Source organism: Cyprinodon variegatus, unplaced genomic scaffold (genome assembly GCF_000732505.1).
Source record: "Cyprinodon variegatus isolate N-32 unplaced genomic scaffold, C_variegatus-1.0 Scaffold2254, whole genome shotgun sequence".
Classification (NCBI taxonomy): domain Eukaryota; kingdom Metazoa; phylum Chordata; class Actinopteri; order Cyprinodontiformes; family Cyprinodontidae; genus Cyprinodon; species Cyprinodon variegatus.
In genome coordinates this window covers 26,937-38,749 of record NW_015152707.1, presented here as the reverse complement: position 1 = coordinate 38,749, position 11,813 = coordinate 26,937, and the positions used below count along the sequence as shown (strand labels likewise).

Below are 11,813 nucleotides of genomic sequence, written 5' to 3'. Positions count from 1 at the left end.
CCCACAGACTGCCACTCTGGGTCCCTGAGCAAGACCCTTAACCCCACACTGCTCCCCAGCCGCCACACAATGGCAGCCCACTGCTCCCTAAGGGGAGGGGCTAAATGGAGAGGGAATTTTCTCCAGTGAGATCAATGACGTAAGACGTTTCTCTGAAGCTACGTAAACAATCGAGAGTGGTTGTATTTTACTTTCAGACAGTCACACAGTAAAACTACATTTTGGGAATATAACAGTTCCTAAGGTAAAAAACGCTTTATAATCCTTTACTCTCAAAAAGAGGAGGAAATTATTTAGAAACAGTAGAAGAAGAAGATGGAAAGATGGCTGCAGTGAGTTCAAGGTTAGTGTTTGCAGTCGCATCAGTGGAAGATGAGCTAACGGGCGGCCATCATCAGAACGCCGATTTAAGTAAGTTTCTAACGACCATAAATTTTAATACTTAATATATTTAATTTTGGAAGTAACTTTGAACTTTTCCTAATTTTATGACTTAATGTTATGATTTATTCTCATAATATTATGATTTATTTTTTGCAGTGCAAAAGAAGAATATATAGGTGGTAATATAGACACTACCGAAATCTGTTTGATGTGGTTTGTGAGGTTTAAGCATTAGTACCATAAGCATAACTTTATATCGTTAAAACATTTTTGAATAAAAGACATCAGAAAAGTCATGTGTTGAAATATTTGGAGCCAGAATAAAAATAAAAACATTAAATCCAGAGTTCACTTTCAAATCTTACACAGATCTTTATTGTTCTTTTAATTACATAAAAACTCATGGCAAACATTTTGCCTCTTCCTCTTTGGTTTCCATATCCACATCCTAAGAATCCTTTTTTCCCAACTTTCATAAACCTTCCATCCTGAACCTTCCCCTACATCCTTTCTCCATCATCTGTACTTTCTTTAAGCTTTTGATGTCTATCATCTAACCGTCGCCTGGCAGGCAGAGGTTTCACGTCTTTAATGCTAAACTTCACCCATCATGTCTTCATTCTCATCACCATCTGACTCCATTTTTAAACTCCATTCAACTCTTTTCCAAATCCCACTGTTCTCCTGAAGGACAGATGCCTGCGTGATGCTGCAGGCAGCGTCCACAACCAAAGGTGCTGCACTGAAAAGTGTTTTATTTGAAAAAGTCAGCTAAAAAAAACCAACATGGCTCAGTTCAAAATTTTGTTTTAGAACAAAACTCATCATTTCTTCTCATATGATTGGATTTTAACTTGGATTATTGTTGCTGTTGTTCTTTGTGAGAACCTTAGATCCGCTCTGGGTTTAAACTAATGCTTCCATCTGTAAATTCAACAGGATTTAAAATCCGTGGTTTTCAGGAATGTATTCATATAAAGTTTGAGCCTGGATTCGTCTCTAGCTTCGTGTGATGCATTTCATCCTTAACAAGTAAAAAAATAATGCTAAAACAGTGCTGCTTCACAATGCCTACAAAAATGACACCTTAGAATATAAAAATGTAAAACGTTAATTAGCCCCAAATAGGTCTAAAGTATGGTTTAAATATCAAATTAATAGTAAACAGGATAACAAGCTCATTCTTCACAGAATCACACAGATTGATGTGTGACGCCTGGGCTGGTTTCTCCACATGCTTCCCTTTTTGTTTGGGATGCACTTGTACATAGCTGCCGAAGAGGACAGTAACACAGAACACTGCTGGAATAATAAAAACACACATAGACACACATAAATAAAGTCCCATGCGCCTTTGTTCGGGTTTATATACAGAAAGTGTCCGCTGATGAGTCCATTTCCTCCTGCTCAGTTCAAACCATAGTTTCCTTCCTCTTCCCTAAGGAACACAGAGACCTCTTATCCTTTTTGCTTTTGAGTGAGGAAGTAGAGAAGGACAGAGATGAAGCTACTGAGGAGGAGGAGGAGGAAAGCGAGGCTGCCGTGGAGCTTGAGGTGCTGCCGCACGGCGAGCAGGGGGCAGAGTGAGAGGTCTGCTGTGGGCAGTTCTCATCGACTTCCTCCAGGTGGATGATGGCAGAGGCAGAGGACATACGACGCTTGGAGCGGACATCGCTCATGTGTGGACTCTGAGAGGGGGGCTCGCCGAGCGGCTGGTGGACGGAGATGGCGCTACGAAGGCAGTTGAGCCACTGCTGCTTGTGGAAGACATCGTTGACCTGAAGCGTGTGGGACTGCGAGTGGTTGGGGTCCTGAGAGCGGACACGGAAAATGTTCTTGGCTGCGGAGAAAGCAGACATGGAGAATTAGAGATGAACTTGAACGTACACCAATCAGGCTCTGGAACTGTTCTGACTCAATCCTTACCTTTCTCTGAGTTACTGAAGGCTCCTCTAAAGGAACCGCCCATTCTGACGTCTCCATCCTGCAGGTCCTCCAACACCAGATCCTGCACCGGGATTGGCTGCCGATAAACTTGGAAGCACTGTCGCTCGTTCCTGGTGACGGGTCGGGTAAGGACCAGGATCTCCGTGAACAGGAACACGTGTAGTTTCTGTAATTAAATCTAGTTTAGTGCCTGATTCATGTTTTCCAGAGAATAAAGGAGAATGAAAGCCGGCTGTTTAGCTCACCGTGCCGCTCTTGTTGCGCAGCTCCCCATGGCACAGGAGACTCTTGCACTGTTCAATGCGGGGGTCCCTCTGCCTGTCGTCTAGGTACTCCAGCTTCTCAATGTAGTACTGGCACTCAGACTCCCCCTTCTTCATGTTGATGTCGGATAGAACTCCTTGGATGATTGTGATCTAAAGACGAAAGAGCTGCAGGTTATAATCCTGCTGGATCTCACACAGGAGGCTGTTTCCTGTGGAATATGAGTGTCTGAACTTACTGCTTCCTCCAGGCTGTCTGCATCGGGGTGGTCTGCTGGAGTGTGTCTGAGGATCTCTTTCAAAAGCAGGGGGTACTTGACTAAACGAGAGCGGGGGATGTCCAAGAAGCTCCATAGGTCCAGCTTCCGGCTAAACGGGGACTCGAGGCAGCGCTGCAGGAAGTCCTGGACCCGCCGATCCTGCTTCTTCTGGTCCAGCAATGCCTTGGCTGCCAGCTGGTTGCTGCAGTATTCCTTGTAGGCATTGAGCCTGGGCAGCTGCAGAGGAGGCAGAGATGCTTTAGTAATGGTCATCATCCCAAGAAGAAAGGCATTTCCAAAGAACAATAGAGGACACTTACCCAGCTAATGACGATCTGTCCTATTTGGCCGACAGTCCCATCAGACCCCGTGGCTTTGGAGAGCAGAGACAGCAAGTCTTCATGCAGGGGGATGTAGTCGTCCAAGTTGCCGAAGATGTGTGTAAGCTCCTCCTCAGACATGATGGAGAGCTTCAGCATAGGGTCATGGTATGCCTGCAGAAGAGAAGAACAACCACTAGGGTCAGATTTCAGCATCCAGCCAGACTGACCACTGCAGCTACTAAGAATATCTCCAGCTTTGCTGCACGAGGCAAAGCAGAGGAACCATTTCTGTCTTTTTATAGCTGCTGGCTGGGCTGCATAGATAGCCTGCCAGAGTTTGATTTAATATGTTTTCTTTTAGATGTACTCCCTCTGCTTGAAAGCATTTGAAAAGAACAAACCTTGCGTGCAAGCTGGAGGTCCTCAATCAGGTCCTGTTCTCCACGAGACAGCTCAAATATGGCCTGAAGAGAGAAGGAGGGAGACAAAGAGACATCTTCTGTTAGTCTACAGAGCAGTTAAAGCTAAGGATTTCAGTTAGCTCTGAGATGTCTCACTGTCTTTCTAACCCTGTCTGTTTTAAATGTTCCAAAGCTGAATACTTCAGTTGGTTGGCCAGCATTTCTGACACATGAAGGACAAGCAGGAATGTCTGGGCATCAGCTCTTAGTTTGTCAGCTTTATGTGAGTTTACAGAGACAAGGAAATGAGGCCTTGATGACTGAGATTTGGAGTTCAGGAAAATACTACGGGGACTTGTAAGACTTGTCTGGTAAATTCCTTCCTGTCTGGAGGTGCAGGCATTGGGCCCAACCTGTCACCTTACTGTATTTCTGTACTCCAGAGCTAAATCTCACCTCCTGGCGCTTGATCTCTTGTGTGGAAAAAGTTCCTTTCCGATGGATGTCCAACGTCTCTGACCACAAGGTGCTGTTCCGTCTTTTTGGTGGTGTGGGGGCTGGTCCCTGTTTGCAAGGCTTCTGGCCAGATCCTGACGACTTGCCATCACCCCGGAAAGAGGCCTGTGCAGAAAAAGGGATAACATCAGCAATGCCGCCAAGTTTCACTGAGGGGTGATGTTCTTGCAAGATGCCACGAGGGCTAACCTGAATGGTCTGGCCGAAGCGCCGGACGGCCCCATTTTTAACCGGAGAGATGAGGCTCGCTAGCGACGTCACTCTGCCGTGTGGACGGACACGTTTGTTGCTGGGTTCCTGAAAAAGATAAACAGATGAGGAGGTTAGTCCAGCTGGGATTCTTGTGTCATCCTTTCATGTGTGACTTAATCAACCCGGCTAACCGAAGCAGGAAACTCGAGCAATCCTGTGACTTACTAGAGACAAAGCACATCAAGTCAAGTCATAAATCCTTATAATGTACTCCAGCGGCTGATCCCGGGCCTGAGGCCAGGAGCTGTGCTGCATGCAGACACAAAGATACTAGGGAGGAAGTAGCTCCAGCAGCTGTTGGCTCCATCATGTGAGGAGCCAAGGGGCCAATCAGCACAAAGAACTTTCTGACTGCTCGTCTGTTGAGCAAGGAGGTCTGGAGAAATGGCAGGAATGCTGGTCGCCGTGCTTTTCACTACCCGTCCTCATGCTCTGCCATCTCCAGCCCACAGTGTCCGGCTTGCACGGTACTATGTTGCGGGGGGGCAGCCGAGGTTATTGCTGCGAGTTTAGACAAGCTCTTCAACAAGCCTTGCGTGAGAACAATCCTACACCTTAGCCAGGTGACACCCCCCCATCCTCTCCCAGCCCTCAGGCTAAGAGAAGCAAAAGAGCTGCTTGACTCTGTTCCAACAACAACAGCAAGGAGTTGGAATCAAAGAGCTGGAAAACCCTGCAAAAGCAAAGCAACAAAGCTCCGGCTTCAAGGATCCTCTGAAGAGCATGAACTTCCAGAAAAAACAACAAATGGTGGCATGCTCAATTTTGTGGAGTGCTGAACTGCCACAAGTGCTTTTTTTTCTTCTTCTGACTCAGGCCAAGCAGGGTTTAGCTTTGGCTCAGTGAATGTGGGAAACAGTGCAGCCATTGAGGCTGTGAGCGCTGTGGACACAGCTGTGGAACAGATCAGCTCCGCTGCGGTCGGGGCTCCTGCATAGACCCCTGAGAACTTTGACCACTTCTGGCAACAAAGAGATGCTGCGTGTCGCCTGCTTGTGGTCTGTTGAGTTCAAACATGCTAGCCCTGTAATTTGCCCCAGATCATATCATCAGAAGATATTTATATGGAGAACAGAGTAAAAGTGGTGGGGGTGGGGGGCTAAAGTCAATGTTGGAAAAGCGTGCTGAGCATTTTGCCTTTCCTGCCCTCTGGCCCCAGAATAACAAAGGGCCACTAGTCCTGCTCTTTGTCTATCAGCTGTAAAGTGAAACAAACACAAAGGCAGAGAAAAGTTGCTGTTCCTGTCAGTCTAACTGGAGTTTCAGGCTCCATCCATGAGAAAACTCTCTTTAAACGTCTAAGATTACAGCCTCACAAAGTTCCTGTGTTTCCCTTTGATCTTCCTTTACCTTCAACCAGACAGATGTGCTGCAGTGATTAGAGAACAGCTGGCCTCCATAGGGAAGCTTTGTCAGGTTAGCGTTCCGGGAAACTTTCAGATGGAGCGTTTGTATGATAATGTGTTTCTATGCTTAAGGCAGACTAGATTTCATAGATGAGTTTTAGTTTGAGAGTGTGGCTGATGCCCCGATGCAGGGCTATAGAGCCTCCTGCTGCCCCAGCCTAACCCTCAGTCTAACCATGGCCTGCTGGGATCAGCTCTAAGGGAAAACGCTAAGATCAGAAGAAGAGAAGCTCTTTGTGTTGATGGGTCAAAGTCTCCTGCCGTATACTGGTCCGCTGATAAAAACAAACACTGATTCACTCCCAGTCTCCCACATATGACTTCATCTGAAGAGTCAATCATTTACAGGAGCAGCAGCAGATGCTAGTCTGTGAATTTCCATCTTACCTCGGATTCCTTGCTGGCTTGGTTTTGGCAGTCTATCACTTGTAGAGTCCGTTTGACAGGCACCAAGCTACCCAGTTCATCGTAAGCCACCATAGCTTTTAGTGGAAACGCAGAATCCTTTAAATCCAGGTGAGGAAGATCCAAATAATCCACAAAATGATCGCTGAGTGTAAATAAATAAATCCGCCTCCTCCCTGTAGTCTTCTCTCTAAATGCAGCTGTCTCATCTGGCCTCATCCACACTGTCTAAACTTTGCTCTGACTCTCAGTGAGGGGGGCAGGCTTTATACTGAGCCAGGCAGAGGGGAGGAGCTTCTCTGGGAGCTGCTCAGGTCTACATGAGAACAGAATACGTGGAAATGAGCAAAGCAGCCCGCAGCGTCTGATCAAGTGAAAACATTAGTGGGAAATCTGAAGATCACAGTAAATCTTACCGCTAACTGCAGCAGATGAGGGTCTGAGAGGAGAATCATTACTGCAGCAGCTTTATGCTAGAAAAACAACATATAGATAATCAGCCTGCTGATCTATAATCAACACTTTATCATCCTTTAGCAGTTCTGTCATTATTCACAACCTTTATAAAGGAACAGAAAATAAAAACACATAAAGCAGCATCTATGCATAAACAGCGAATGTTTGAAATGTTTTTAATTGAATGAAAAATAAAACTGATCTGTTCTTCTGAAGATGCAAACAGTTAAAGTAGAAATCATCATTATTATCGTGACTTTTAGACTTTATTGCCTGTTTTTCTCGTTTGTCTAAAATAAATCAGGAACAATTTCAGCATAAAAAAAACAGAATTTGATAAATAAAATATGACGTTAATTTCTAACAAAAAAATAATTTACCAATTTATTTCTGACATTAAAACCTTTTAAACGAGTAGCTCCATTATTTACTGCTCAGTGTATGTTAGCTTAAACCATGCTAGTTACTCCCCACCTGTGGTCACATCCTCCATCATGCTAATCCTTATGCAAAGTTTCCCTCCCCCACCTGTTGCTGCTACCAGTTTCCCCTCCAGCATAATTCCCAGTGTTGGGTCCAGTTTGTAGGTGACTTTAATCACTGATGCGGATTGGAGAGGCTGTTTAAAAATGCGTCTAAAGTTGAAAATGAGGGAAAGATGGAGAATAATCAGTCAGCTGCATTCAGTGAGTTTCTCCTTCTGTCTAATAAAGTCCCATCAAAGCTGAAAACCACAGAGCTGTTTGGTCTCAGATGTTATTTAGGAGGTCGTTAATCAAAGCGATGCCTGACACAGAGCTTTTAGCAGCGCCATCAGCTGACACTGTGGGGGGGCAATTAGAATATGAATAGCAGGGGCACGGTGGCACACTCAGCCACATGTTTACACTGAAACCTGTGCAGGAGGGGCAGGGTGCAACTTCTCCCATTCATCTTCTAAAGGAACGTTTCAGGCGAGACTGAGCTAAGCTGGGCCTATTTTCTATTCTTGTTCACCTCATGAAGACATGCCCCGCTGAAGGACAGTCACACCCAGACATCTGCTGCACAGATGCAGGGCGAGGACGGCGAGGCGTCCGACCCGCCGGAGTGCAAACTGTAGAGAAGCTAGAGCCAAATGCAGGAGGCTTTGTTTGGTTCAATCCAGAGGTGTGAAAAACAGCAGCGGCTCTGAGCTGCTCCATGTCGCACGTCTGTGGTGACAAAACACAGACACTGATGGAGGTGTGGAGATGTTAACACCATGTTCTGTAGCAGTGTTGATTTGGTGCAAACAAACGGGACATTGTGTGTGATCTACAGGACGGGTTCAGGGCTGAGCGTCTGCACAGCGCTGCAGACTTTTACTCACACTGTTCCCTGAACCAGCTGCATGTTTGAACCAGCTGCTATAAACCAGCCTGGCTAGACCAGCCTGCAGCTGCAGAGCGCTGGGACAGTGAGTAAGGCGGCGAGCGGCTGCTTTTTCACCTCCCTCCAACCCGTGGCGTGCCATGGAGCAGACTGGGCCTGGAGGCACTGCAGGCGCTGAGCTCACCTTCACCTCCACGCACACAGCTTCATTCCAGCTGTGGAGCCGCCGCTGCCCCCTGCTGGCCACAGGAAGAGTTACACCAGTGTCAATGAGTGATCAGCAGAGTCTGCATCTACCTGGCCTCCAGGATTAACCCCTCATATGGCTCCAGCTTCCAAACCAAGATTTGACTGATTAAAATAATCTGCCCTTCAGCTTCAATCAGGTCGATGTGTGGACTTTGACTAGGCCATTCTTTGTTGCAGTTACACAGTGATTTATCTGCTGCTGCCTCAGATCGGGTCATGCTTCAGTTTGACCCAAAGATACTTTGGATTCATCTCAGCGCTGCAGAGTCCAGGTCTGCTGGAGCGTATTTAACAGCTATACGTCTCTAAGAAGGACATTCAGTTCAACTTAAGCTGGGTTTCATTTTCCAACCTTTCCAAACCAGCCGTACCTGTCCAGCCAGGTGAACTCTAACATGCTGAGGCGCGTACTCTTTGTTTTTCCTCCCTCTGAACAGTTTGACCTTTGGCTTCTCTTTATTCATCATTCCTTAACATTTCTATTCTTTCATTTTTGTTTTTGTTTATAGCTGTTGGTAATAAAATAAATCCCTTTGATAAAAACCTGTTTAGTTCAGTTTGTTGTTGGTCTAAGACCCACAGGTCGAGTTTAACGTGAACTTTAGGTCCAAAATGTTTGAAATCAGCCTTTCTATTGTTTGCTATCAGTGTGTCTCCAGGCAGTATTTAAAAAGGAAAATTTAATTTAATACAAACTTTAAACAAATAAAAGCAAAATTTCTTTCCCAGTTTTAAGACATGGAACCTTTTGAACTCTTCCTGTTTAGCTTCAGATATCTGCCCTGTAATTGTTTCCAGATCGGATCAAACTGAACTGGGTCGCCTCGGTTCAGCCGCTCCTCAATGCTACTTTTATATTTGATGGATTTTCTATTAAATAAATGGTTGTTTTTTCCAATATGTGTGATTAAAATAACATTATTTTAAATATTAAAGATATTTTAGATGCTTAAAATCCTAAAACTGTGAATTAAAAATGTGTTTAGATGAAAATGATCCTGGAAACCAAACAGCCGTCAGCGGAGAGACGGATGATGGTGGAAATGATCTTATCTACAGACAGTCGGTTCACACCCGCAGCTCACCTGGTTGCTACCAAACAAAACGCAGGTAAACAAGCAGACACCTCATCATTCACCGTCCGCGCTGAAGCTGGGAGGAAAAACCGGCTTCATCATCATTTCACATTTGCTCAGGCTGTGAGGAGAATCCAGCCGGAGGTCAGAGGTCAGGCCTGCAGGGAGAAACTTTCCAAATAAACACAAACTATCTGAACCTAATATCACAGCAAAAAATGCTCTAAAATTCAATGAATAAATGTACCTTTAAATGTACGCAGGACAATAATATAATCTGCAAACCTTAAAGATATAATTAACTTTAAATGATCCAATATTATAGTTATTTCTACTTATTTTAAATCATTTTCTTTCTTACCTGCTTAGATCTGTTGTCTGTTTGCAGAAGAAGATCTCAGGGAATTATTAATTTGGGATTTAATTTAAATTAATTACGCATTAAATTACTCATTAAATCCAGTTTAAATCTACAGTCTAAGTAAAGCTTAAAACATTTACGTTCAGAAATCTCCACATTTTTAAATACTGATTCTCTACATGTTTAAATCCCATCTGCAGGTTTATATTCAACCAGCTCCTGTTTGCTTTATACTCTGATGTAAACATAGCAGAGATTAAACTGTTTATTAGATGATTAAAATGATCATTAACCAAATAATTTAGTTACCAGTCGCTCAGCGGATTCTGCAGACGCTGAAGCAGGTTTTAATTCATCGATTCAAAATGGCGTCTCTGAGCCTTGATGGCGTGTTTTTATGTTTTATCCGTTTGACGTCTGCAAGAACTGTTTGATTTTAAATTTATTGAGACCGTTTTTTTTATAATATATTTATCTGTTTTTAGAGGAATCATTTCACTTAAAATCACAACTTTAATCATTTACTCAATGGCTACATCCCTGAAACAAGAGATTTTGCAGTTTTAGCATCAAACCTTTACTTTCCCTGGAATCTTTCAAAGAAATAAAATTAAACTCATATCAGCAGAAACATTTATGGTCCTTCAGGAAACAGATCCAGAAATATGGAGAATTCAGTGAAACCATGAAGAATAAAACAGATTCCAATAAAAACAGCTTTAGTTTTTTATTTTGAAAAGTTTTCAATCCTGAAGCGACGCTGACTTTAGAAAGACGATCCCTGAACGGCAGCGCTAAAGGCCATAACATCAATGCCTGCTATTATATCTGAATGTGGAGTTTATTTTGACTTGAACAGCGTTTGGAACAATCAGCCGATGCATTTAGAGAAGGATGATGAAAGCGTTGCTCTCTGAGGTGGAGCTCCGTGTTCTGAGGAACTGAAAGTGACTCAATTAGACGATAAAATCTGATTAGAATAGAGGAGTGTCCTGGAGGAGCAGCTTGGTTACCATCAATCAACCCATCGAACCAGATGTTCCTCTCTGAGCTCAGATTTAAATGTTGGCCAAACAGGGACTTCCGCCCAAATATCTCAGACTTCATTCAGGTGTCTGGTTCAAATCCCAAACAACAAGCCAAGAGACGAAGCCTGAGGCTAGAAATGTTCATTCAACACCATGTGTTGATGTGAGTTCCCATTAAACAGCCAAATACTGATCTGACTGACTAACGTCGACGTCCCGTCAGTTCAAGGTGAATCAGGCTTTTCACTTTAAGCTTCGCTTCTTTGGTTTCAGGTAAAAAAATGCTCATCCAACTTCCTACATTTTATATTCAACTTGTTTAAACCTGAGGAATAAAACAATCCCTGATAATCTTAGTCAGATTAGAATAGATTCTGCAGGTGAGGGTCATTCTTGACGGGTTTGACAGGCTTTGTTTCAACTATTACAGTAAATGTGTTAGAAATGACATGATTTGACTTCCTGGGATTTCCTGCCGTCTTTATAACGTTGTTATGTTGTCATGGCAACAACTGGCCTCTCAGTACTGACTGTTCCCAAAACATAGTTAACACATGTATCTTTAATTCATCTGTTAACTTTTGTATTTAACGTCTCGATTACATTTTTATGAACTTTTTACTTTTTTAACCAAAAGAAAGTTTTTTTAACACTGTAAACTTGGCTAATGAGCAGAGAAGGGCTCCACTCATTGCTGTTACTACTTTTTAACAATTCTCCATGGTGGTGGGAATGAAATAAAATAATCTCAATATTTGGTGAAAATGATGTTTAAGGTATTTAAGATGCCTCCATCAGAAGCAAAGAAAGAGACTCTAAAGGAGAGAAAAACCAACCCCACAGTGAAGATAAAGACAATAGGAGATTATCTTTGAAGTTGGAAAGATTAATACTGACATTTTGCACTGAACAAATACTTCATAATTCTCCACACATTGCCATTATGGAACTAAAGTCAGAAAAGAGGAAGAGTTGCTTTGTTTTCAGGACTCCTAACTGAAACTCCGCCTCATCCTAAATAATCTCACACCACTGGAAAATCGGTCCAAAAATGACCAAAATTCATACTGCTGGTGGTAACGTTCCTTAAACTCCGACGCTGCAGATGCTGATGGTAACGTTCCTTAAACTCC

General features: G+C 43.6%; 1 protein-coding gene across 1 annotated transcript; it reads right to left on the bottom strand.

Annotated features, from left to right (window-relative positions):
• Positions 1 to 1,238: 1,238 nt before the first annotated feature.
• Positions 1,239 to 6,397, bottom strand: LOC107080728 (neuroepithelial cell-transforming gene 1 protein-like). Its single transcript, XM_015368933.1, has 9 exons — positions 6,140 to 6,397; positions 4,284 to 4,391; positions 4,035 to 4,199; positions 3,579 to 3,641; positions 3,175 to 3,348; positions 2,834 to 3,091; positions 2,577 to 2,747; positions 2,311 to 2,497; positions 1,239 to 2,224 (listed from the first exon to the last, which is right to left on the bottom strand). The coding sequence occupies exons 1-9, from the start codon at positions 6,374 to 6,376 to the stop codon at positions 1,797 to 1,799; spliced, it is 1,791 nt and encodes a 596-aa protein (XP_015224419.1). The 5' UTR covers positions 6,377 to 6,397; the 3' UTR covers positions 1,239 to 1,796.
• Between the last annotated feature and the right edge of the window lie 5,416 nt (positions 6,398 to 11,813).

What these genes read in the sequence shown, in the direction of transcription:
- LOC107080728 (XM_015368933.1), bottom strand. Translation starts at nt 6,376, where the DNA reads ATGAGGCCAGATGAGACAGCTGCATTTAGAGAGAAGACTACAGGGAGG. An exon ending in AAGAGATCAAGCGCCAGGAG is followed by an intron (nt 3,642 to 4,034) that starts GTGAGATTTAGC and finishes TTCTCTCTTCAG; the next exon opens with GCCATATTTGAGCTGTCTCG. An exon ending in ACCTCCAGCTTGCACGCAAG is followed by an intron (nt 3,349 to 3,578) that starts GTTTGTTCTTTT and finishes TCTCTTCTGCAG; the next exon opens with GCATACCATGACCCTATGCT.